The sequence below is a fragment of the Poromitra crassiceps genome (assembly GCF_964638095.1).
Source record: "Poromitra crassiceps genome assembly, chromosome: 1".
Lineage (NCBI taxonomy): Eukaryota > Metazoa > Chordata > Actinopteri > Beryciformes > Melamphaidae > Poromitra > Poromitra crassiceps.
Window position 1 is genome coordinate 90,750,698 of NC_139623.1, and position 27,800 is coordinate 90,778,497.

Consider the following 27,800-nt stretch of genomic DNA (forward strand, 5'->3'; position numbering starts at 1 on the left):
CTGTTCCGATTTCCGATTTTTGAATAGTCTGACTTGCCGATACCGATTTTGGCCGATTCCGATTTTCTTTCTAAGAACAATAATTGACGGGTTATTTTTTTACACGTTTTTTTTTTTTTTTTTTAACTTTGCTTTAATAGAAAATTAAGATTCATGTCACATTTCTTATCATTTGCATGAGGTAGGACGATCTCACTCAAAAACATCTCAAAATAAAAGTGTTCCAGGTTACTGGACAGAGCTTTTCTTTTTTGTGTAAATACAATGAATATAAAACAACCAGTAGATCCCACAGCTATCATGCATTTACTTTTCCAAAAGAAAAAAGGTGCAACAGAACAGGGGCTCCAGATGGAAAGTAGCCTATGGCTAAATCTGTTACAAAGCATATCTTCCTCTATGGTGTTTAATGTTTTTTTTTGTATATTTCCCTACCAAATAAACTAATAAAATAAAATAAATAAACGTCAAAATGTTATCCATGGACAAGGAGTTTATAGCCTATATAGGTCTGGAGCCCAGAGACCTTCGAAGCCATGCCCAATCTACAGTTGTGGATTTGGCTGTTATTGAGTAGATGAGGAAATTAGTTTGAGTTGACTCAGTTTGAATATCGTCGTTTACACACAGAGTCCTTTTTTTTTAAATCCGCCATCGAAAACAAAAATCATCTCGCACAGAAACCCTTGCACACTGATCCGATGCGTTTTATTATTATGTTCGTCGTTCTATTCGCAATACGAAAACAAAATAGTCCTCTCCTGTATCCACGTTACAACGTGACTGACGGATAGCAGCAGCAGCTGATCTGCAGCAGGCAGCGGTGATGTGGACTGCAGCTGGTCGGGGAAGAGGGGCCGTGAGGTGAAGCGAGCCGCTCAGACTGGAGTGGACTCCAACCTACCCTGCCCCTCCGCAGCTTATTTTTTCGACTTGCATGTGTGACAAACTGCAAGCTTTGTATCGTCTTCACTGATGGTGAAACATTTCCACACCGACGAAGACATGCTGTGGCATGTATGTAGTGGCTGCTTTTGTTTTGGCTGCAACTCATCCGTCTCGGTCTCGCTGCTTTCGGGTGCGCACACGTCATGTGAAAATCGGCTCACAGAATCGGCAATTTAGAGTGACCGGCGCAGATCACCGGTCGAGGCCGATCACGTGGAAATCGGCCATTTCCGGTCACGTGCCGATCGATCGGTGCATCCCTAGAGAACAGTCAACACAGGGTCGTTAACTAAGTCAACATGACTCCTTGAGAGTGAATGGCAGGAAGGATGGGGGACGAATGGTAGGAGAACGGTAGGAGAACATGTATTTGTAAGCTGAATAAGCAGCATTAATATTCAAGTCTGCCATGAATAAAATCAAGGGGAAATATAATATTCAAGTCTGCCATGAATAAAATCAAGGGGAAATAATCAGTAGAGCTCAATGATCTTAGTTAAGTGAGATTTCTAAGAGATTTTTATATGGCTATAATGGTAGGCTATAATGAGTCATAGGGCAACACCACTTCCAGGAACCCGCATCCTGTGTAAGTAGGGTTCCCAGAGTAAAACCTGGCCATTTCCACCACTGCTTATGGATGAGCATAAGCTCGAGCATAAGCTCGATCGACTTCAAACTTTGGGAGTGTGCCCTTTTGTGCAGTGCGGTGCCCTGTTTTCGTGTAATTCGGCATAGCGCCACCTACTGGCAACATACAAAATTTGGTTTATCTCAAGAACCGTTCGTCTGATCGACTTCAACTTTGGGGAGTGCCCTGATGCGCCACCTATTGGCCACACAAAAAGTGGTTTATCTTGAGAACTGTTCGTTCTCGACCCATTTTTTGTTGTTGTTGTTCCTCCCCAAATTTACTGAATAGCTTCAGAACTGAGCTTTGGATCAGTGTTTTTGATCACAAGAGTAAACTATTTACAGAGCAGAAACAGATTTTTTTTAATTAATTAAATTCAGTCAATCAATGAACACATCACATGCAGTAGTTTGAAGCAAAATGCATCAACCCCCCCCCCACACAAAGTCAAACCAAACCACAATGTTACAATCACATTCAATCTATGACCCCCCCCCCCCACACACACACACTCTACAGATGAATGGACTATTCCTTCTTGCGCAGTTAAGCCTGCATGGGCAGCGCATGAAGCCAGAGTCAGTCCCGACTCCCGACGAGTGAGTGAGTGAGTGGACAGACACACATGTTCATAGGGAAGCATTAACTACTACAGGTAGTGTGGTGAAATTCAATACATCAAATTATTAACAAAAGTCTGCGCTTTGTAACACACACAGGGTGCACATGCACAGGGTGAATTTTATGAATGGAAAGTGAAAACAATACGTATCATATGGCATTTCCCAGTGGGCATAGGCAAATCTGAGTCATTTCGCAGTGTGTATACACCGTTTACAGGGGCGAATTTTCCACTGGGGACAGGGGGGACATGTCCCCCCCACTTTTCAAAACCTTGATTCTGTCCCCCCACTTTTTAAACTGAAAAAAATCATGGGTAAACTGAAAAAATCATGCTTAATACACTACTGTTTGACCAGCCATCATATTATGGCTGAGAATGTTAATTGAGTTGCTAATTATAAGCTATAGGCTACTCCAAAAGATTGCCACGGATTTCCACGTCTGTAAAAAGTGCCCTCTCCAGACCCTGAATGCATTTCTAATGGCGCTCTGTAAGGAAATTCCCCTTTCCAAGCCGTCCCTGAAGGCAGCACTCACAGAGTTTGGCTTTTCTTAAGACTAAATAATGATATCACAACAGTATTGTGTAACAGCAAATTTAACTTTTGTACTAATATTATTCAGTTTGTGAAGTTATTTTTCTGTGACAAGTATCATCCAAATGTTAATTTAAAATTAGATGTTCCTCTAAATCTGGCTAAAAATGTTAAAGCTTTTTTGCCAGCCCCTGCCCCTCTAACATTCTCTGCACGTCCCTGCTGCTGTATAAAGGGTTAGGTGATGAGAGGAAGTGAACATGGTAAGCAGTGAACATGGTTAAATTTAAAATAAAGCACACTAATAATAATGATAATAATAATACAACCAACGTGATTTCAATATGGCTCTGGTTTTCACATCAGTATTGTTATATGCCTTGTTCGTGTCACCTGCTTTCATATCAGACCTCTGATGAGTTGGAGGTGGTGTCTAAAAGGCATGTATTTAGTGGTGTGTGTAGTTCTTCATAGATCTAGCCTCTTAATCCTCCCCTCAGAGTGCACCAAATGGATGCAATTTACTTTAAAATGTAAAAAAAAAACTTCCAGAAGGTCGGCGCTCCACACTTTATTGTGTCCCCCCCACTTCTGAAATCAGGTATTTGCCCTTGGCCGTATAGCTGCGTATCACGTAGACTACACCACTGGTGGGCAGGGTGTGGCGAGGCGCAGCGTACTCGGCCATGTTGGACAGTCCCTCTGTCACACAGCCGCTGAGCCCGGCGCGTGGCATCCTCATTAGGGATGGGTACCGTTCACATTTGAACCGATACCGGTACGATACCGGTACCTGGAATTCGGTACGGTACCCAAAACGGTACCATTTTCGGTACTTTACACGCTCTAATAACAAAAAAAAATACAGTTGTAAAAAAAAAAATCCAAACTTCTCAGAGAGAGCCGTCGGATTCACTAAAGCCTTCATATCTCAGGCTCTGTAGCACATAGAAACATAAAATAAAAAGCATTTGAGAGCTTAACCCTTTGGCTTTTCGTATTATATTTGCCCTAATGTTCATTAAAAAAATGTTTTATCTTTAACCCCAAAAAATAGAAATAAAAATATTCTAATGCATTTTAACACGTTGAGTGCCATAGCCGAGATATCTCGTCTTACATAATCCAACGGTTAAGTGCCATAGACGAGCTATCTCGTCTTACATAAAAAAAAAAAATTTTTGACGGTGGGACATCAATCAACCCCTTTTACGTCTTCTATATCACTATCGGAGGAAGAGAATGTGTATAATCTATTTTACCGACCACTAAGTGGCGACAGTTCTCTCCAGACAGAGACAGAGAGAAAGCCACAGCCACGGGACCCGTGGACCAAAAGCAGCCGCCTCCCGCGGAAATGGCTTGGCGATTTTACAGTCAGAAACGAACGAGCCTCATTCTCATACTGTAGGCGGGGACGCTTCGCGCTGCTGCGGTGGGGGGTTCCAGAAATGGACTGGGTGAGCAGCATAAAGCCTAGAGTCGCACGGGGCTTCATCGGGGCTATCAAACCCAAGAGACAGTGAGACCTATCCACACTCGCTGCCAGGGAGAGAGGCTGCTCTAACTCGCTGCTCAAACTCCCAGCAGCAGAGCACTCCGCAGCACAGACGGAGGGAGGAGTTTGGAGACACACACACACTCTCTCTCTCTCTCTCTCTCTCTCTCTCTGGAGAGAGAGAGAGAGAGAGAGAGAGAGAGAGAGAGAGAGAGAGAGAGAGAGAGAGAGTGTGTGTGTGTCTCCAAACTGGAGAGAGAGAGAGAGAGAGAGAGAGAGAGAGAGAGAGAGAGAGAGAGAGAGAGAGAGAGAGAGAGAGAGAGAGAGAGAGAGAGAGAGAGAGAGAGAGGAGAGAGAGAGAGAGAGAGAGAGAGAGAGCGCACAGAGTGGGAGACAAGGGCACCCATAATCACAGGCACGTGAGGTGGTTCTAAAAATCCATTTATCTCCAAACTCTCTGAAAATCTCTGAAACCATGCTGTACTCAACGGCTAATATCTACATAACTACTAACTCTGCAAACTAACTCTTTTAGACAGAGAAAGCACACATTCTATTAGTTATTTTTAGATGATTGGTGTTCACGAATTCTTAACAGAAAATAATCCTCGGCTCTTGTAAAATGAGCCAGAATCCTCAAAAAAAAACCTGGCACAACTTACCTACAGGATTGAAAAAATGGCTGGCACTCAATGTGTTAAGAAATGTTAATAAAGATTATGGCAAATGTAACCCTTCCAAATAAAAAGCCACGGGTTTAAGCTCTCAAATGCTTTTTATTTCATGTTGATAGCTACTATACAGGCTGAGGAAATACGTTCTGTTGAACCCTTGACAATTACTGCAGCAAGAGTAACGTTAGCGTTTAACGTTTAACGTAGTAACGTTTGCAGTCGTTGTGGAGACAGTGAAAAGCCCCGTTATCTAACAACCACAACAGCAGTGAAACAACTTATCCAGCTAACGCTAGCTAATTAAATAACGTTATCTGATGTTGTAGAAGTCGATGCCTCTCTCAACGTTAAGGTGCTCTTATGCTCCAAAGCTCCGTGGGGGTGGGGCCCCGCGAGTCTCCGTAGTCACCGTGCAGACCTCGCGCTGGGGCAGATGCCATTATACTCAGAAAGTGATCACCATGTATTGTACAATGGTGAGAACAGCCCGTGAAAAGTCGCAATGAAACGCTGTGCAGTGCTGAGTGCGCTTTCACTCTCAAACGACCACACATCAGCACATGAAGGACTCACCAAACTTGTTTTTACTGAAAGCCGTTTTTACTACTCAGCCCTGATAGCCTACTACTCTGTGCTGCTTTTAATCTCTCTCAATAATGCTCTTAACACAACACATTTACTTGGTGAAATGACTAAAAACGAACAGTTGCAAATCTAAGTTTATAGCCTACCACATGGGTCAAGAAATGTGGCGAAAACACAGCTCAGTGTTCAGGGCTCAATGGTTTGTATGCAGCCATGTTTGGAGAGAAGCTCGCGCTGTTAGAAAAAATATCAGGCACAACGCGAGCGGCCGCTGGACCACGCGCATAACCACGCCCAACAAATTTACGTAATTTGACGCGCCCGCCCCTCGCTCCACCCCCGCGCCCTTCACGGCAGGGTGAGCATAATTCAGCCTTTACAGCTGAGGAGGTGCTGCTAACGTTAGCATGCGGTGCGGTAGGCTATCTGCTTCATTCACCCTCAGCCTATCTGACGTTACAGTCTTCAGCATTTAGCTATCTTGTGTTTGACCATGCTTCCTCAAGTTTGAGGTGTTTCCCTGGCCAGCTTTGCAATTCACATCACAAATGTTGCAAGCCAGTGTTGTCTGAGTCTATCTTGGTAAAGTGTAGCCACATTTTCGGGTGGTCCTGTTTGTTGATGTTGGTGTGTGACGTACTGACGTAACGCGCTCTCGCGTGTTGCCTTAAGGTTCCGTCGGAATTTCTATTTTACCCACTCTCTTTCTATTACTCAGATGCGTTCAAGTACCGAAATTAGGTACCGTTCGTTTTTATGTGAACTGGTACGGGGCAGTACCGACGTATTTCGGTCGGTGCCTGTAAAAGTACCGAGTTCGGTACCCATCCCTAATCCTCATACTGCAGGCCTCGTGCCACTCGTTGGTGCTCTCGTTGTAGCGCTCCACCATATTCCAGCTGCTGACGTCTGAGTTGTTGAAGCCTCCGCACACGAACAGCTGGTCGCCCATCAACTCAATGCCAAAGCTGCTGCGTTTATTCAGCATGTCGGGCACGGCGCTCCATGTGTTGGTTAGCGGCTCGTAGGCCTCGGCGCTGCGCAGGTCAGCGGTGTTGTCGTAGCCGCCCACTGCGTAGACGCGCTGTTTGTAGGCGATGATGCCCAAGCGGCAGCGCCTGCTGCTCATGGGGGCGATCTTCATCCACTGCTTGGTGTCTGGGTTGTAGCACTCAGCTGTGTTCAGGTTCCTGTTCCCATCGTAACCACCACAGATGTACACCTTGCCGTTGAGTACTGTGGCGCTGGCGCTGCTCCTCTGCTCATTCATGGGTGGGAGCAGAGTCCACTTGTCGGTCTGAGGATCATAGCGCTTGGCACCGTCGAGATGGACGTTTGCGTTTTGGCCTCCCATGGCATAGATGCTGCCATTCAGTACTGCCACGCTGATAAATCTCCGGCGATTATGCATGGCCACCACATTGTGCCAAGTACGGTTACGGAGGTCAAACTTCCACGCGCTGCTGAGACTGTCACTCATGTTGTAGCCGCCAACACAGTAGACAACACCATTTAGGAAAGCGGTGCCGTGGTTAGCCCAGATAGGCTCAACGTTTGGTACATCGACCCAGAGCTCGGCGCGGGGATCGTATACCTCAATTATATTGGTGTAACCGCTGTCCCTCCAGCCTCCCATGGCCAACAGGACTGCATGAGGCAGGCGCGGACGAGTCAGAGGGTTGGAGGGTCTGTTGGTGGTGACATCATACATGGCCCTCTCTGCATCGAGGATGACGGCCTCACACTTGGCGTTGTCCTTAACCAGACTGTTGTTCTTCACCTGATTGATTAAGCAGTCAGTGGTCATCAAGCCCAGGCGGATCTTAGGCAGCAGCACAGAGATGTGACATTCACGCTCCTCGGGTGAGTGGGCGATCCAGCAGAGCACGGCCTCGAACGCCGTGCTCTCCTGTCTCACGTTCAGATCTTCCCGCCACAGGATGTCCGTCAGCTGCTCCAGAGAGAGTTCCAGGAACTCCTCGGAGGCCGCAGCAATCTGCTCAAAGTGCTCCAGGATGAAGAGAAAGGCCTTGCTCCTCAGGTCCGGGCGGTGGTAGAAGTCTAGAAAAACTTAAAGATGCCGATGCAGTTCTCCAAGCAGAGCCGCGCCTCCAGGAACTCACAGCAGGAGCGGACGACCCCCATGATGTCGAGGTAGTCTACTGCTATCAACAGCTCCTCCACCTTGTCCTCGGTCACCAGGACAGAGCGGGTGTAGGCGTACTCTATGAGGAGACGCATCATGTCTGCTGACACGGGGCCGGCCATGTTGTAGATGTTGTCCTGGGACGTCCAGCCATGGTTGATTGAAGAGAGCGTGGAAGTATTGGCTGCAGGTGCAGAGGACGGCCTTGTGGGCGTTGAATTCCATATCATCCACTCTGATCACCACGTCAGGCAGTGACCCCTCCAGATGAAGCTCATTAAGCACTGACAACATTGACCCTTTGTCCTTATAGCCTCAGCTGGAAAGGATTTATGACATCACTGATCAATGATGTCATAAATCACTGATTATGTCACTGTGTAGGTGACATCATCACTTTATGACATCATTAGTGATGTCAGGATCATTGTTTGCCAAGAAAGTTAACAATAAATAAATCCACGTTTTCTGTTATTCTTCTTGCTGATTGAAAAGCCATGGCTAACGTTAAAGGGATACGCCAATATCTTCACTTCACTGTGGATGCATTAGAAAGTGCCTTTCACAGTGAAACGTAGCCTACTAAAGAGGACTGCTACTGCTAGTTAGTTAGATAGCACGACAACGGCAGTCTATGCTACCTACCGCCTTTCAGTCGCCCAAAAGACACATTCCAACTAGGGTTGCACGGTATACCGAAATTCCGATACTCTGACATACAGACGGACAACCCAAAACCATAATGCCTCCGGCCATGGCTATTGCCGGGCGGAAGCATAAAAATGTAATTCTAAAAGGCTATAACTCATTAATTGTAGATAGGAACAAAAAATTCCTTGATTGCCACTCCAATTTCTGCAAACAATTTTTTCTGCCATGTTGAATTGTGTCCCACTTTTTCTTTACTGACTGACCCAAGGATGGAACTACATCAACTGGTGAGGGGCAACATGTTTACTATTTGCTTGTTTTAGTATTTAGTGTGATACAGTATGTTGATATGAGTTGATATGATGACACTTGGTCCAATATGGTAAGTGTTGTGCTGTACTGTGTGTGTGTGTGTGTGTGTGTGTGTGTGTGTGTGTGTGTGTGTGCATGCGCACACACAGGCGTGCGTGTACCTGCAGGTCCATGTGCTGTGCTCAGTCATTGATACCAGCAGTTTGAGAGCGTAGAGAGGGATAGGCTCTGCTGCCGTTAGAAGAGACTCATACCTACGCACGCACGCACGCACAGGTGCACGCGCAGACACACACACACACACACACACACACATACATACACACACACACACACACACACACACAGCACAATAGTGTTCTTAGTGTTAATAATTCATGTACAGTACTGATCATTAGTTACGGACTGTAAACTGGAACAGATCTGTAGAGAGGAGAGGATAGGAGAGGGGAGGGGTGAAGAGGAGAAGGGAGGAGAGATGCAAGCGTAGGGAAGCAGAAGGATGCAGCGAGGAAACTATGACTGAGGGAAAATAAAGTTTTTAAAAGGAGGTAAAAAATAAAGAACAGTAGGCAGCAGTAGAAGAGTATAGATCTACACAGATAATGTTGAGCGAAGCGAGAAAAATACACCTTTGTTTGGGGTACACATTCGTACCCTGCTTGTACTGTAGATTCCCACTCAAAACCACAAAATGTCAACATCTATTCTTAGCCTGTCTGTCGATGCTTGCTCACAACAAGACTATAAGATGCTAACAACAGATGCTAAGCGGTATAAAGAGAGAAAATTGCCACTTAGCTGTATCTCACAAATACTAGGATGGACCATGTGGATCTATTCACCTTATGTTGCCACGCCCACTTTTTCTCTTCCGTGTCAAACGCAATTGTATTTGTTCAGCGTTAGCCCGGCCGGTAAACATCGATAAACTGTAAAATATGAATGAAGTTTGGCAACATTCAGCAGCTACACTGCGGCCAACTTCAGACATGCTCATAGCGTTACTGCTGCGAGGAGCCGATGGCTGTACCCGGTCGGCATTTAATGTTAGTTACAAAAGCACGTCGACAGTGTTTTCTCACTGCCAGTAGCCTACAGTAGGGGTTGACAGATACTAGCTAGTCCGACCGGTCACACAGCCAGCACTCTCAGTCCTCGCTGCTCGTTAAAAATGTCCAAATAGGCGTTATTCTGATAAACTGGTCACATATTTGGAATGTTACGTTCTCATCCGAAAGAATATTTAAACTTCAGAACAGTTCTTTTTTTTTGCTTGAAAACAGCTTTTTGGCAAGTCTAAAAATTATAAAGGTGGGAGTAATCTACTTCTGGGACTAAAACAGAATAACGATTACAAAATGATGTTATGCAGAAGCGTCCTGATGGGCAAATGATAAGGTGAATAGGAAAGGGAAGGAAGACTGAATAGAATACCGTAGGGATGATGTATTTTTGTAGTCGGAAGGCGGAAGTCCCAGACATGTTGGAACTTCAGGGGAAAAGTGAATAGGGTTTTAGAATGGGGATTTTGCGTGTGGATAAAATAAGGTCTGTGGTTAACAAAAGTTTATAGGAGTGGTAATGGTAACACTTTATAATAACTATACACTATAAAGCATTAATAAAGCATTAATAAATACTTAATTCATCATGAATTCATCATTTACTGTATAAAGCATTATTCATACACAGTGTTGGGAAGTAACGAGTTACTAGTAACGCGTTACTGTAATAATATTACTTTTCCAAGTAACGAGTAGTGTAACGAATTACTAATAGAATATAGGGCTGTGGCGATTCATTTATCTCCCGATTCGATACTATCACGATTCTTGGGTGCCGATTCGATTTATATTGCGATTCTTAAGTATTGCGATTCTACGATTATTGCGATTCGATATTACGATTTATTGCGATTTTTGTTTATTTTTTTCTTTTATTTTTTCAGTTTGTTTGCTTTTTTACACTAGATTAGAACATGGGAAAAGTTTAATCATACACTAGAGACTGTATATTATATCATGAGTAGGGCTGGGCGATATAGTTAAAAACAGGGGCAGACTGGGATCATAATTCAGGCCGGGCATTAGATACCAAGCAGGCCAGGCCGATATGGGCCGACGCGCGTGATATTTGGGCCGTTTGAAGCCCAATTTGGGCCGTTTGAAGCCAGATTTGGGCCGTTTGAAGTCCAATTTTACAATGAGATGCACCCACTTTAACCCTGAAGTGTAATTATTACTTCAGACTAACTAATAAAGTAATAAAACCACTAGTAAACCAGTAGGCGGCGCCTGGCCTGCTGTTCAGTGAGTGGCCTGACTGCAAGCACCCAAAAAAAAAAAAAAAAAAAAAAAATTGCGATTATCGATTCTGGAATAAAAGATCGATTAAAAAAATCGTGACATTAAAAATCGCGATACTTAGGTGAATCGATTTTTCCCCCCACCCCTAATAGAATATAAGTAATAATATTACCGTTACTTCAAGATAAAACAACTCGTTACATCGTTACTTTTGTTGAGTCCATTCTGTGATGCCACTGCGCTGCAAAACGACATGCAGTCGGCATTCACTGATCACAAGCAGCATGGCTTTTAACGCTCCCAAAACAAGGTGACGTCACCGCAGAGCACATTCAGAGCACCAACAGGCAGCACACCTCCCTCTCTGCCCTGCTGAGCCAAGGAGGAAAATCCGTGGCTGGATATATTCCCATGACTTTGTTTTTGTCGGGAAGAAAGGTGACACGAACATCAAAGTCAAATGTAAACGGTGTCCAGGACAGGTAGGCTACTAACACTCTTTCCACTGTGAAAAACACGAGCTCAAACTTCCTAACGTTAACGTTACGAGACGAGAGGACAGCACAACAGAAACCTGAAAACTGTTAAAATACAGAGATAACGTAAAAACTCACAAGCTGGTGGACATCAAACATTGCTGTTATTATTGTCAGGTTAATGTTAATGTTGCAGAGCTAACGTTATTTGTGACACAAACTTGTTACGCAAAGATGTAGCCTATACGTATTGAGTTTGCATGGGCAGTGTATTATACTGCATTGAGTGCATTCTATAAAACAGAGGCTGCTTAAAAGATTGCATCTTGTCATCACTTTGAGCCAGGTGTGCTCTTCATCAAGCATCTCTGTAGGAAGCTGTGCTCTGGCAAAGCGATTAGTTTAAATGGAACGGCACATAATAGACCTAGTTCACACATTCGCACGCAAAGTCTGCATTTTGATGAGAAAAACGCTATGGGCCTTTTTCACAACGGCCATTTGTGTCTAGAAGACAGAGTATACACAGGTGCAACCAACTAACTAATTAGGGCTCCGGCACTGGAAGACCTAAATGGACTGGAAGTTGGAAGCCCTAATTAACATCTTGGTGCAACTGTGTTACCTCCTGCCTTTTAGACACAAAATCGCTGCAGTGAAAAAGGCCTATTGCCATTTGTGTGGAATGTAACGGAAAAGTAATATAACGAGTATGTAACGGATTACTTTTGGCATGGAGTAATAAGTAAAGTAATAATATTACTTTTGAAAATAGTAACGAGTAATATGTAATATATTACTTTTTTAAAGTAACGTGCCCAACACTGTTCATACATCACTAAGCATTAGTAACACAGTTATAATGATTGTATTCTCATACTTTGTAAATGATAGATTCAACATTTATAAATACGTATTATATCAATTACAAACCATTTATTTAGGAGTTGTTAATGGTTCATAATATAATTTAGAAAGTGTAAGTAAATGATTAAACAACTATTTATATGTATGTACATTTATGTGTACATTTGTACATATGATTTAGACATGGTTAGTGAGTGTTAATAGATGGTTTATAAACACGTATTGATACTCAAACTCATGATTAATTATGGTAGTTACTAGTCATTAGTTAAGTATTTTGTGTGAGCCCATCTAAAGTGAGGACTATCTATGCCTTATAAAGCATTTAATAAAAGGTCTCGGCTGACCTTGACCAATGGAGGCATAATGTCTGAATGTCCAAACGGCCACGGGGGTGATTCTGAGAGATGTGTTTCACTCAGGGTTTCGTGTCTATAAGAGGGTCAGAATTGCATGATGGGACAAAAATGCAAATTAAGCCTCCCAGAGCCTTCTAAACAGCCAATAGGAGGATTTTCTTGAATAACTCTGGAACTGACGCTCGGATCTTTCTGAAATTGTCATTGCTTATCCAGGAAGTGAGCATGGGCTTTCCAACAAAACCGCCCATGAGTCTCTATGACCTCGTGAAGTGGGTGAAATTGATGTTTTTGTGTATTTTTATAGGTTTTTAGGTGTCAAAGGTGTAATAATTATTTATCCCTAAACAGTAGTTGGGTGGGGTTACTCCCCTAAGGGTTTGCGAATGGGGCAGTTAACTTGGGATCAACTGTGAGTGTCTAGGATTTGGGGAAATAGGAGAATTGGGGGGGTTTCAGTTTGAAAAGTGATAATTATTACTTTATTTACACTTTCTAAATGATCCTATGAACCATTAACAACTCATAAATAAATGGTTTGTAATTGATATAATATTTGTTTATAAATGGTGAATCTATCATTTACAAAATATCAGAATACAATCATTAAACACATTACAGATTAGGTTATTAATCAGGAATCAAACGTTTATAACTGTGTTTATGATTTACTTACTAATGCTTAGTAATGTATGAATAATGCTTTATAAATGATAAGTTCATGGGGAATTAAGTATTTACTAATGCTTTATTAATGCTTTATAGTGTATAGTTATTATAAAGTGTTACCGTGGTAATTTGTGTTCAGCAGGATCATTTTCACAAACGTGAATCACTTTTGAAGTCTTTAAATTATTTTTCTAAAAATCGTGTTTAAAAAAATGCATTTACGTTTCAAAAGTCATAAAAGTGATTCACGTTTGTGAATGCCACTCCCATAAACTTTTGTTATCCACAGACCTTATTTTATGCATTAAAGTGAAATCCTCATTCTAAAAGCCCATTGACTTTTCCCCTGAAGCTCCAACATGCTACTTCCGGACTCATTCCTGTGGTGCTCTGTAGGCATTACATTTTGACATTAATAAATCATTACATATTAATTTTCAAACGTTAGTACTATTGGCATAAAAAACAGCGAGACCATCGCTGTGAAGACTCACAGCCTCTACATTGAATTGTAAATTGTGTACCACTGCACTGGCTTGGATTTTGTGTGGAAATCTGCTGGATTGCTTTAGGGCAGTGATTCTCAATCTCAAACTTTTTCATAATGGACCCCTAATTTAGTCCACATTAGGGCCCCAGACCCCTTTTGATGAACTTATCCAGAACTCCATGACTGTCTGTATTAGTGATGCGCGGGCCGCAGTTATAACCGCGCTGACCGCGGATATCCCGCCCCGTGGACGGGCCAGATCATAAAGATAAACATTGTGATTAATAGCGGATGGGCTGCGGGCGGTTGAAACAATGTATCATTATTGAGGAAAAATAATATTAATTACGTTCTCTAGTCTATGAATGTATTTTAAGCTACATTTTTAGTCAGGTACATTCTTAGTCGCCTATTAATTGTAGGATCCCCAAAGGACCCACGGCAGTGGGAAACAAAACAATAGCCATGTGCTAGGTCGCTAGGCTCAACTTTTGGTCCATATTATGGTCAATGATGTCACCCTCAAAGAGGAGTCTCCGCTGAAGACGTGTTTGGAGAGAAGACGCGTTCGTATTTTCCCATACAATCAATGAGGCAATCCAGTAAACTAAACTTAAAGCTATAGCGTTAGCCGAGTAATCTACATGAGGGCAAGTGGTGGACTGGACATAATACAGCATACAGGAAGTTTATTTGGAGTCTTGGACTGCAGCGATTGCACCGACGGCAGCAGAAACCGTAAGTTCGCTCCTAGCTTTTATAGCGCTGTGAAATGTCGGGTGCACGGCGGGCGCGGATCTATAAATAGTATGAAATAATTTGTCGGATTTATGGCGGGCGGTTGGTTCATGCATACACGCGGATTAGGATGGCATAAAAGCTCATCCGCGCATCTCTAGTCTGTATTGTAGGTAGAGAGATGACAGAGAAACTACGATCAGAACTCCATGACTGTCTGTATTGGAGGTAGAGAGATGACAGATCAGATCAAAACAGTCATTCTTCTACATTCTCTAACTGTGACTGAGTCCAGAAGTAGCATGTCAGGTCTTACGGGGAAAAGTCAATGGGTTTTAGAATGGGCATTTCACTTACAATGCATAAAATAAGGTCTGTGGTCAACAAAAGTTTATGGGAGTGGTAATTTGGGTTCAGCAGGATAATCTTCACAAACGTTAATCACTTTTTGAAGCCTTTGGCATTTTGGCCGCTGCCATCTTGGTTCTTGTGCAGCTCACGCGTGAGGCGTGAGACCAGGGGTTTCCCACAGAGCCGCCTGCTATTGGTCCGGGAGCATTTTACCATGGGGAATGACTCTCTTTGGAGCCAGTCTCAAGTGGCCATTCAAGGAACTGCAGTTATTGGTACTTCCGCATTGGCCTCAATGCGACCAAATGAAACTACCCCCTCGGTTTTGACCATGCTCTCTTTTGTTTATGGTAATTATACCAAATTATCATCATAACTAATCAGGGAATGATTCTATAAGAAGAAGAAGAGAGGAGAGAGTCAGAGCATTATTCAAACAGGCTGACATGCAGAAAGTCAGACTCACCTTGGAAGCAGAGATTTGGTGATAAGAGATGAGAGCTGATAATTGAAGGAGCTTATCTCATCTTTTCCTTCAGCTCTCCTTCCTCCTCCCTCTCTCCTCTCTTTCTCTCCCTCTGACTTCTCCCCCTCCTCCCCCAACTCCTCATCGGGTCCATGGCCCTCCTGGACCAGCAGGAGAAGACTGAGTTCTGACAGGACCCTCAACACACACATACACCACTCCACTGAAACACACACACACACACACACACACACACACACACAGATAGAATGTCTGAATATTATATGAATACTGCGTGTGTGAGTATGAGAGAGAGAGAGTGTGAGTGTGAGTGTGAGTGTGTGTGTGTGTGTGTGTGTGTGTGTGCATGTGTGCGTTTTTGTGTGGGTGTGTGCGCATGTGTATGAGAGAGTGTGTGGTCAGCAGTAGCCTGGAGGCTACAGATATTGGCTGACAGGTAGAATGGATTTACAGTTAAACAGAGTCTGGTTTCATAAGCAGGAGAACCTTCAGCTCAGTCTCAGGAACTTGATACGTAATAAAGTAAACATGATCACAAAAATCAAAATACAACACTCCCCTTACAGGTCTAGAGGTTCATCTTCATAATTGCATTTCATTTGTTTATTTATTTATTTTTGCAGGGGGAATATAATGTGCAGAAGCAATTTCAGTGGTTAGTTAATTGAATGGAAAACTGATAATCCAATAAAAACATATGACCACATTCTTACAATTAAATACTGAGAGTCTGATCTAATCTGAGACATCCAATGCCGCAATATAAAATGGAGGCGGTCTACCATTGTCCTGAGACACCACAGGAGCTCCAGACTGAGAGAACGAGATATTCAATGGCAGATTTTGCCCAGTTCTCTCCATGCATTTTATTGACTTTAACTGTTTGTCTTCTATTGAGAAGGGATAGTTAACAAAATATTTCTGTTTGTATGTCTTGTTTTCCTTTTAGAGCGAATACTTCATGACCTCGACGCTCCTCTTGAGATGAGAGAGGGGGGGCGTCAGTGACGTATAGGATAATCCCCCAAAAGAAATACCTTGAAACTTTAACATCGACATATTTTTAAATGGTGAGACAAAGAGAAAGCATGGTGCTAGTCTATGGCTCTCCCCAGATCAGCAGAGGGTGGAGCAGCGACCAGGGCACCAGGGGAGAATTGGCCAAGTACAATTGGTGAGAAAATGTGGGGGAAATCAGAAAGGAAAATAATAATAATAATATGTATAAGGACGTTATCTTGTGAACATGGTGCAGACACACAGTAATAACGGCTCACACAGTACAAGGACACCGTCTGTCTTACCCTGCCTGGGACCAAAGCTCAACAAATCATACTGTTACTCTGTCATGCAGGGACCCATAGAATACAAGCTGACTCAACATACTCTTACTCTGTCATAGAATACAAGCCCTAATGACTCATCCTACTCTTACTGTGTCATAGAATACAAGCCCTAATGACTCATCATACTCTTACTGTGTCATAGAATACAAGCCCTAATGACTCATCATACTTTTACTCTGTCATAGTATACAAGCCCTAATGACTCATCATACTTTTACTCTGTCATAGTATACAAGCCCTAATGACTCATCCTACTCTTACTGTGTCATAGTATAAAAGCCATAATGACTCATCATACTCTTACTCTGTCATAGAATACAGTACAAGCCCTAATGACTCATCATACTTTTACTCTGTCATAGTATACAAGCCCTAATGACTCATCATACTCTTACTCTGTCATAGTATACAAGCCCTAATGACTCATCATACTCTTACTCTGTCATAGAATACAAGCCCTAATGACTCATCATACTCTTACTCTGTTATAGAATACAAGCCCTAATGACTCATCATACTCTTACTCTGTCATAGAATACAAGCCCTAATGACTCATTATACTCTTACTCTGTCATAGAATACAAGCCCTAATGACTCATCATACTCTTACTGTGTCATAGTATACAAGCCCTAATGACTCATCATACTCTTACTCTGTCATAGTATACAATCCCTAATGACTCATTATACTCTTACTCTGTCATAGAATACAAGCCCTAATGACTCATCATACTCTTACTGTGTCATAGTATACAATCCCTAATGACTCATCATACTCTTACTGTGTCATAGAATACAAGCCCTAATGACTCATCATACTCTTACTCTGTCATAGTATACAAGCCCTAATGACTCATCATACTCTTACTGTGTCATAGTATACAAGCCCTAATGACTCATCATACTCTTACTCTGTCATAGAATACAAGCCCTAATGACTCATCATACTCTTACTGTGTCATAGTATACAAGCCCTAATGACTCATCATACTCTTACTGTGTCATAGAATACAAGCCCTAATGACTCATCATACTCTTACTCTGTCATAGTATACAAGCCCTAATGACTCATCATACTCTTACTCTGTCATAGTATACAAGCCCTAATGACTCATCATACTCTTACTCTGTCATAGTATACAAGCCCTAATGACTCATCATACTCTTACTCTGTCATAGAATACAAGCCCTAATGACTCATCATACTCTTACTCTGCCATAGTATACAAGCCATAATGACTCATCATACTCTTACTCTGTCATAGTATACAAGCCCTAATGACTCATCATACTCTTACTCTGCCATAGTATACAAGCCATAATGACTCATCATACTCTTACTCTGTCATAGAATACAAGTCATAGAAACTGTCATGCAGGGACCCATAGAATCCAAGCCCTAATGACTCACTGAGTGTCCAAAACCAAAACACTGCAATGGATAATTGCAATTAGGCTTTTCACTGAATACTGGTGCAGATCCTTCCTGGCTCAAACATTCAAGGCCACTCTCTTGTCTCACTTGCTATCTCCCCTCTCTCTTGCCCTCCTATCTCCATTTCTCTCCCTCAGTCTCTCTCTTCTCTCTAAACAAATCCCTCCCTTTTCTCTTACCATTTCTGCTGAAAGCCAGTGTCATCAGAGGAGGGAGGACGACATCCACAACCTTCAAGAGACACACAAACACACAAGGTTTAAGTACACGCACCACACTTTATTCATCTATAACTATGACCAGGGCCTTTAGCGGGGCAGCGCGGGGTGTCCGGGGGGGGCTGTGCCCCCGGGACGAAATATTTGTGCATTTTAAAGTAAAATGCTTCAATCTGGTGCACTTTGAGAGCAAAATTAAGAGGCTAGATCTATAAATAATGACACACATCACATTACATTCACATTAGATTAATATCATCTTTACTGTGCTGTGGCTATGCTTGTCTGGTCTCTCTTTTCCATGTGTGTCGTCTCCTCTGCTCTTTCTCTCAGCGTCCTTTTCTGTGTCTCTCTGCTTTCCATAACCTGCTCCCTCTTTCTCATATCTTGTCTCTCTGCCTTCAAATTCTGTCTGTTCATTTCTCTCTCCGTCATCTTCTCTTTGTTCTTTCTCACCATCTGTATTCACTGCCTGGCCCTTTCTCTGTGACTCCTTACTTGTTTCTCCTGCCAAAGTAATTTAAATAAAATTACCGTAAATTCCGGACTATAAGCCGCGGCTTTTTTCCCGTTTTTTGGCCTTTTTTGGCCCCTGCGGCTTATATAACGGTGCGGCTTATCTATGGATTTTTTCAAAAAAAAAAAAAAAAAAAAAAAACTGAATTCTCTCTTCTTTAGCACTCTTTCTAACTATAAATCCACTTCTGTTTTAATTTCCTCTCTTGCCCTCTTTTCACCACACTGTATGACACTGTGTGCACTGTAAAAAAGAAACACAGGTGGTGTTGTGTTATGTTGTTTTGTTGAAATGTTAATAAATGGGAGCTTCCTCAAACAGCCATCTCTTTCCCGACAATCCCCTCTGTGCATGAACCCTTACATATGGTAATTAAACATTAAAACACAATTAAAAAAAAAAAAAAATACCATTAAAACACCCGCGGCTTATAGTCCGGTGCGGCTTATATATGTAAAAAACAGTCAACTTTGCAGGTGCGGCTTATACACCGGTGCGGCTTATAGTCCGGAATTTACGGTATATACTTTTAAGACTACATAAACATAAGCAAAATGTGTTATAATACTATATACAGTATGCAATATTATTACACTTTACTATTACACTATAAATGTGTTGTTGTTGTTGTTGTTGTCCTTGAGGGTTCCAGGCAGTCCCCATAGCAAATTCATGAATTGTTAAATTTCAGCATCAGCCTTGATTGACAGACAAGGAACCTATAAAGAAGGAAAATACATCACTCACATCGCAGCGTTAAAATTTTGCAATCTGTGTAAGCAATTAAGCATTTTTCAATCAAAGGTGAAACAACACAGATACTGTATGATGGTTTATAGTGAGACTTCCATGCCTGCCCCATTCACTTCAATAGAACTGTCCCCAAAGTCTAGCCCCAATGCAAAATTTGAACGCTGTGATGAGAGTGATGTCTCTTCCTTCTATATAGGTTACTAGCACACAGAGAGGAAGAAAATTGTTGCATTTCTGATCAACTATGTCATATATCATGTTATTTATGAGGGCTTTAAAACATGAGTGACAGATGAATAGATCTGGGGGCCGGGGCTATTTAAAAAAAAAAATATATATATATATATATAAAAATAACAAAAAAAAAATACCGAGGTCATGACCTCGGTGTCCTCAATGGTAGATACGGCCGTGACTATGACACGTATACTGTAGGAAGTTGACTGCTTGCTGTAGTACCAATGGTGCTGTAGCAATGAGTAGGACATACAGTGAAGCAATGCAAGAATTTGATTGGTTGCTTATGGGTAACCAGAGTAATGGTCCGGTTCATTTTATGGAATAGGACAGAGACTTTTTTTTTTTTTGGCAAACCGTTTGCAAGTTTTTGGTCCGCACCTGAGTGATGATCTGAACAACAAGTTGTGAGAGTCTGCAGCAAACAACGTATGGTTGAAAGCCACCTACTGTAAGAGTCTCTCGGTTTCCCCGTGTCTATAAGAGATACACTATGGTGAATGTGCTGAACCCTCATATCTCTCAAAGTTAACTTTTCAGTAATTTTCTTATTTTCCCATTAACAGACACATGTTTTTGACATATAACATATTGTAAATGGTTCATCTAGGTCCCAGGTCTCCTCATGAAACATTTCCAGTGCATCAGAGACAGAGACACTGGGGTTTCTGTAGGCCACAGCAAATTGGAAAATAAAAACATAAGGCAACTGGGACTTAGCTCTGAAAAGAAACCCCACTTAAGATATTTTTAATCGGAAGATTAAAAAAAAGAGGTCAATATAGTTTTTTAATAAACTGAACATAACAATTGAATATATGTCTGTCTTGAATCTGCAGACAATTTTTTTTTTTATTATTGGTTCTGAGCAATAAATGCAGTGGGCATCAACCACACAGTCCACTATCAGAGGATCAAATTACTATGGAAATACACTGATAGAATAGTCCTTTGATCTCACTCACTCACTCTCTCTCTCTCTCTCTCACTCTCACACACACACACACACGCACGCACGCACGCACGCACGCACGCGCACACTTCCGCCAGTGTCAAAGCCCTTATTTAGGTAGCTTTTTATAAAGAATTTGTATTGCATGAATTTGCATGATTACTAATATTACCATAGAAACAGCACTAATACTGTGTGTGTGTGTGTGTGTGTGTGTGTGTGTGTGTGTGTGTGTGTGTGTGTGTGTGAGAGAGAGAGAGAGAGAAAGAGAGGTCATTAGAATAGGAAGCCAGAGAAAGCAGACTACAAAGGATGTTGTCGACTGAAGATCCTTCTGTGTATCATGATCATGTAACCATCAAAAGACTGGAGGGAGAGAGGGAGAGAGAGGCAGAGCTTGGTGTAATTTCTCTGAACTTTGAACTTGGAGTGACATGTCCTCTCCTTTCTGGTCCCAATTGCTCCCATTTCTGTCCCTCTAGTTTTAAATGAGTACAAAGCAATGCAAAATAGCCATCAAAATCTCTGCATTATGCCAATAAGCCACAGGACCCCTTCACACCTTACACTAACTAGTTGCTCAGAGTGGACCCAGAGTGCATGCAAATATGAATTTTGTTCACCGCATTTATGCCTGGAATGCCTCAGGTATCCACAGATGCCTCTTTTTTTTTCATTAGAAAATGCAAATACGCACTGTTTGACAGCATTTCTTTGCAGCTAATACACAAACATTAATTTCATCTGTGCTCTTCCAGGTCGAGGAAGATTCAAGATTCAAGATTTTTATTGTCACTCCATGGTACAAGTATCACGTGTGAAATTCTTGTGCTGTGGACTCCGTTTACAACATAGTACAAATGTAGGCATATGAGTGCAAAAACAACAAGAGACACAACAAGCAATAAGGCAGTATAGTGATAAGACAAGTCAGAGACAGTGGCATATTCACTGCACATAGGTGCACATGTCCTGTGCATACTTTAGCCGTGCTTAAAGGCCGGCTTTACCGTGGGGAATATTAATATATATTAAAAATTGCTTGTTCACAGCCAGAGAAAAAAAAAAAAAAAAAAAAAAAAAAAATTGGGCCAGGTGACGCGTTTCGCATCATCTGGGCCAAGTCCGCCTTGCAATTTGGAGGCATTTTTTTTTTTTTTTTTTTTTTTTTTTTAATCTCTGGCTGTGAACAAGCAATTTCAAAAATTTCAACGGATTCGAAATTTAAGATTTTTTAAGATTTAATATATATTCATATTCCCCACGGTAAAGCCGGCCTTTAAACATTTTAAATTCAGCGTATTTGACATATAGGTGCAAATAGTTACAATGCTGCATAATGCTTCTTTTACTTCAAACTCCCTTATTTGGGGGGAACAAACAAACAAACAAACAAACAAACAAACAAACAAACACAGGCAACAGCTGATGGTCTACATTTCTGTTACTGGAAAGCACACTAAAAACCATGTGTACATTGATGGTAATTGTGCAGTCAAGGAGGTGGGTGGATAGCCTAAAAGGTGTCCCCATTCCAATTCAGTGAGACATATTTCAGTTATCTGAAAACTCTTCAACTTGACTCGGCTCTTCAAATAATATTATCATATAATATATATATATATATGATATATATAATATAATAATAATATCACTAGCTGTTTGAATAGGCAATGCTAAGGATGCTAATAGGTGAAGGTTTTCAGGATGGCTAAAGGACAAATGTAGCATTTTTTTCCTGTACACAATAAGGAATGAAGCAGGATCATTATCACTACACTACATATCACTGTCCAAACTGTGTATCCATGCCACTGGCTGACACAAAATACAATTTTCTCACAAGAAACAACTTACTGGAAACTTTTCTCTCTTAGAGAATTGAACATTTATCCACAGTAAACCTAAGTCAGGGTTAGGTGTGTGTGTGTGTGTGTGTGTGTGTGTGTGTGTGTGTGTGTGTGTGTGTGTGTGTGTGTGTGTGTGTGTGCGTGTGTGTGTGCGTGTGTGTGTGTGTGTGTGTGTGTGTGTGCACGCCCGTGCATGTGTCCTTGTCCAGCGGGCAATAAAAGTTAATCTGAGTTGGCTGAGGGTAATTAAAGTGTCTTCCTGTGTTATTGACTTTCAATAGAGACAAGCCTCCTCTTTTCTCCTCTGCTCTATTCCTCCTCTACTTCCTTGTCTCTTCTCCCATCCCGTCCCTCCTCTCTCCGCTTCCTGCCTCTCTCTCCTCCACTCTCGTATGTCAATAGTCATTAAATGCAATCTCGTCGCCCCATCGCAGGCACATGTTCACACAAATACCTACAGAGATCTGATGAGGTGTTGTTGGTTCAATAGTTGATTAGTGTGTGGACTAATAGTCCGCTAGTTGACCAGGCCTAGTGGACTGGAAGACACAGGTTGAATGTAAAAACCAGGTGCATGTGTCACTTTGTGAGATGGACGCAAACACTGGAGACGTTCCTCATATTGTATCGGCAACTTTATAACCTTTACTTGTGGAAGTGAAGGTGAAAAACCAGATCTAATGTGATCACAGCTAGGGATATAACAATATGAAATTTCACAGTATGATACGGTACGGTACCCCCTTTTAATTAAACATACTATGGCCCATCGAAAAAACAAACAAGTATTTTGCTTTGAAGAAAAATATTGCTTTATTGAACTGAAACTGACACTAATATGACAACGTTTACACAAGGGGTCTCCATTATGAAAGTATTTGTAGTGGCATGCGGCGCCGTGCATATTGAGCAACATATTCGTGGGCCCAATATTGCGAGGTTGCATTAATTAAGGGTTATTTAATGCTTAATAAGCATCAACTAATGAACTAGTTAAATTAATAGTTTGAAGTACCTTTTTCATGGTGCTTTTTCCATGCTATTTCTGAGAGGAGGCCCATGGTCTCAGACTTTAATACTCTTCAATAATCTCTCACTCTTAATCAATCATTTTAATAAGATTAACATCTGATCATCCATCTGATCACAACAGAAATATTCCCTCTGTCACGTGTGTCTGCCCTCTCCCCCATCCAAATAAGAGAATAAGAGATTTGACTCTCACAGAAGCATAATAGAATACCAAGCAAGGTGTCTCCAAAATGCCTTCAGAGGTCATGTATTGACTTTGGTTGAGTATCACAAGATACCATAAGCCCCTATTTTTCTTCACGACACTCAGCAGACAGCCGCTCTGTCACTGAGATAGGCAGTCAGTCAGTCAGTCAGTCAGTCAAGCAGTCAGTCAGCGCTCTGTCAGTTAGATATACAGACACAGGCAAGCAGTCAGACAGACAGTCAGTCGGTCAGACAGACAGTCAGTCAGTCAGTGCTCCGTCAGTTAGACATACACACACAGGCAATCAGTCAGTCAGTCAGTTAGACATACAGACACAGGCAATCAGGCAGTCAGTTAGACATAAAGACACAGGCAATCAGTCAGTCAGTCAGTCAGTCAGTCAGTTAGACATAGAGAGCCAAAGTGAAACGTCACTTCCTGCTTTCTCCCTGTACCAGCGCTGCGAAAAATATGAATGGCGGTGGACGGAGAATAAGGTTACTTTTTTGATCCCGTTTGAATTGTGCCACGGGGTGCCAACGCAAATTTTGTCAATTTCAAACATAACTTTGCATGTCAAGAAAGTCACAGTTTGGGGACGGGACGGCTTTAGCTCAGGAGGTAGAGCGGGTCGGCCAATGACGCAAGGGTTGGCGGTTCGATCCCCGCTCCCTCCCAGCTGCTGTCGTTGTGTCCTTGGGCAAGACACTTAACCCCAAATTGCTCCCGATGGTGTGTAGGCACCCTGCGTGGCAGCCTGCCACCATTGGTGTATGAATGGGTGAATGTAGACTATCTACTCATTGTAAAGCGCTTTGGATAAAAGCGCTATATAAATGCAGACCATTTACCATTTACCATTTACAGTTTGTCGTCAAACTGAAACGTAGGGGTTAGTTTCGTATAAAAACTAAATAGCTCGTGGACGCTCGTGGCATGTCGCCGGTCTTCAGCTTTGCCGGTAGAGAAAGTGACGTCACTTAGGCGACAGTGTATGTAGTCTTTCTGATTTATAACTTCTAGTGCAACAGTTTGGCGACAAACTGCGACTTTCTTGACATGCAAAGTTATGTTTTAAATTGACAAAATTAGCGTTGTGCTGACGGGGTGCTGACAAATTTAGCACCCCGTGGCACAATTCAAACGGGATCAAAAAAGTAAGCTTATTCTCCGTTCACCGCCATTCATATTTTTCGCAGCGCTGGTACAGGGAGAAAGCAGGAAGTGACGTTTCACTTTGGCTCTCTATACAGACACAGGCAAGCAGTCAGTCAGTCAGTCAGTTAGACATACAGACACAGGCTAGCAGTCAGTCAGTCAGTCAGTTAGACATACAGACACAGGCAGTCAGTCAGTCAGTCAGTCAGTTAGACATACAGACACAGGCAATCAGTGAGTCAGTCAGTCAGTCAGTCAGTCAGTTAGTTAGACATACAGACACAGGCAATCAGTCAGTCAGTCAGTCAAACAGGCAAGCAGTCACTCAGTCACTGAGTCAGTCAGTCAGTCAGACAGACAGACAGACGGTCAGTCATACTCACAGTACTATGATGTGTCGTGAGCAGAGCAGGGTGCTGGCTCAGGACTTCTACAATGGAGAGAGTTGTCCTAATCAGCTCCTCGCATACTGCTGCACCTAATTGGGAATCAAATGACATTCAACTGAATTAGCCTTTCAACTCCCACTGAGTGTAATGGAGAGTCACTGGGAGTAAAATAACACCCGTGTCTACTCAAATCAACCCCACATGTTCATTTAAAGGAAAATGTTGTATTTTTCCACCTGGACCCTATTTTCATACATTTGTATGTATACCGTAACTAACTAATGTGAGCAGACATTTTTGAAATTGGTGCAGTATTGACCAAGATCGCTTCAGTTGGCAGCCGTTTTGCACGCATGCCCCTCCTGCACTAAACAAGCTTGCTTTTACCAGTGACAGGATCAGATTATTCCATCATGACATTATTATAGAGAGATATAATTTACGTTCTGCTTGATCCAAGTCTTGCGAGAGTTGCGTCATTTGCCAGAAGTCAGCTGTGGTGGGGCAAGCCGGGAGCTGCCATGTTTCTTGTTTTGGAGTAACAGATAGCGTAGCTGAAAGATTTTCTAAGTTATGGCTGAATATTTATCTGATTTCCAGAATATGGACGAGGCATTTGAATTCGATGGCTGCCCGTATTTATTTTAGCCGGACTAATGTTATACGGATACAAACTGAAGAGCATGAGACAGAGAGGAGCAACGGAAGCTTATAGGCCCTATCTATCTAAAGCGGTAATTTAGCGCTCGTTTAACGCAATGCGCAATGCAAATTGGGAGCGGGCACAAGCGCATGCCTGTTATAATTGTACTGGGCATAGGCGTGCCAAATGCCAATTTGGAATTACTTTGCGCTAAGAGCTTTGAAAACCACCTCTTAGGCGCAAAAACACTCGCTGCGCTTGATCGCGCACCATAAGCGCAGAAACGTCATTACGCACGGACGTTCCACGCCAGGACATCAAATTCTGCTGCTAAAATTGAGTAACCAGCAGATTATTTGGCGAGGCAATCAACTAAATTCACTGAGAAACTTTTATCACATCGCAAGGAGGGGTTATGGTAAATGAATTGTGAAAACGTGTACATTGTAGCCTACTTGCAATAGGCTATTCACCTTCACCTGCTATAACCCGGAGGGTCGTTGGCATCACAGCCGATCTGTCACAAGCTCTCGCCATCTCTCTCATCTATCTCCTCGGCGGCAGCTCAGTGTTTCACGAGTTTTAATTGAGTCCACTGTAAATCTTTTCTTTTGTCTCCGCCGTTTACCCGCTGCAAACATGTTTCTATTGTCCCACCCCAGTCAACAAAATAACCCGAATTGCATCAAAACTCAGATGTTTTTAGCAGGTATATGATGTGATGGTGTCGTTATGAGATAGGGATAATATATACAGTCAATAGGCCTACACCTATCCAAATTACGCATGGGGAGAATTACAGCATGCCTCACGCAAACTGTATTACAGGGACGGGAATCTGGTTTGATTGATCTAAGGCCCAGGCATTGCCAGGCCACACCTGTGAATAATTCTTGTGGTTAACACCGCCCAAATCCCGTTTGTGCCGTGCATAAATGATTTGGCATGCCTCTAATCTGCGTTTGCGCCCGTTGTTGTGACGAGATATGCTTTCCCGCAAGGAATTGCATCGCCACCACATTTTGGGGCTCTTTTAACTTAAAAACAGGGAGGTCACGTCTACCCAAACAATTATATCATTTTTAAACAGTTATGTTTCGGTATAAATCATTACAATAAGCTCCCGTGAGGTGAGGATGCGTTTAGCTGCTGCTGGGTGGGGGTGCAAAACTCGGCACAACAGCTGTACAGCGGACTGCAATTTTCCCTGCCTTAACGCACGCGCAAACAGGTGCGCAAGCGTAAATAGGGGATATCGCCTGTACCAAGATAGGGCCCTATATCTCTTACCAATGTGATGGACAGCAGACAGAGAGAGGGTGAACACGCTGCTGCAAGGTAATAAGCGTTCATGTTCTCTCTCTCTTTTACAATAACAATCTGAGCCTGTGCCCATTGCAAAAACAAGCTTGTTTTGTGCAGGACGGGCATGTGTGCAAAGCGGCTGCCAACTGAAGCGATCTTGGTCAATACTGCACCAATTTCAAATATTTCTGCTCACATTACTTAGTTATACATAAAAAAATAGGGTCCAGGTTGAAAAATACCAAAATTCTCCTTTAAGAGTAATTCCAAATTAAATCAATATTCTCCTGAGCAGAATGATAGTCAAACAAGATTTAAGAATCTCAGTATTAGTATGTATTTATGTCTCTGCTTACCTAGCACATTTTCATCATTTCTGTCATGATCCAAAGCTGATTTGTAAGGTAACATTCACACACCAAGT

The 27,800-nt window shown here is 42.3% G+C and overlaps 1 protein-coding gene across 1 annotated transcript in view; it reads right to left on the minus strand.

Moving 5' to 3' along the window:
• ulk4 (unc-51 like kinase 4) overlaps positions 1-27,800 on the minus strand; it is a gene marked incomplete at its 5' end in the record, with an annotated part of 283,649 nt that overhangs the window by 109,213 nt on the left and 146,636 nt on the right. Inside the window, 4 exons of the mRNA XM_083662080.1 lie at positions 8,770-8,862; positions 15,334-15,556; positions 18,315-18,366; positions 25,423-25,517. Of these exons, the coding sequence (XP_083518206.1) occupies positions 8,770-8,862; positions 15,334-15,556; positions 18,315-18,366; positions 25,423-25,517 (463 nt within the window). The remainder of the gene's footprint in view (positions 1-8,769; positions 8,863-15,333; positions 15,557-18,314; positions 18,367-25,422; positions 25,518-27,800) is intronic.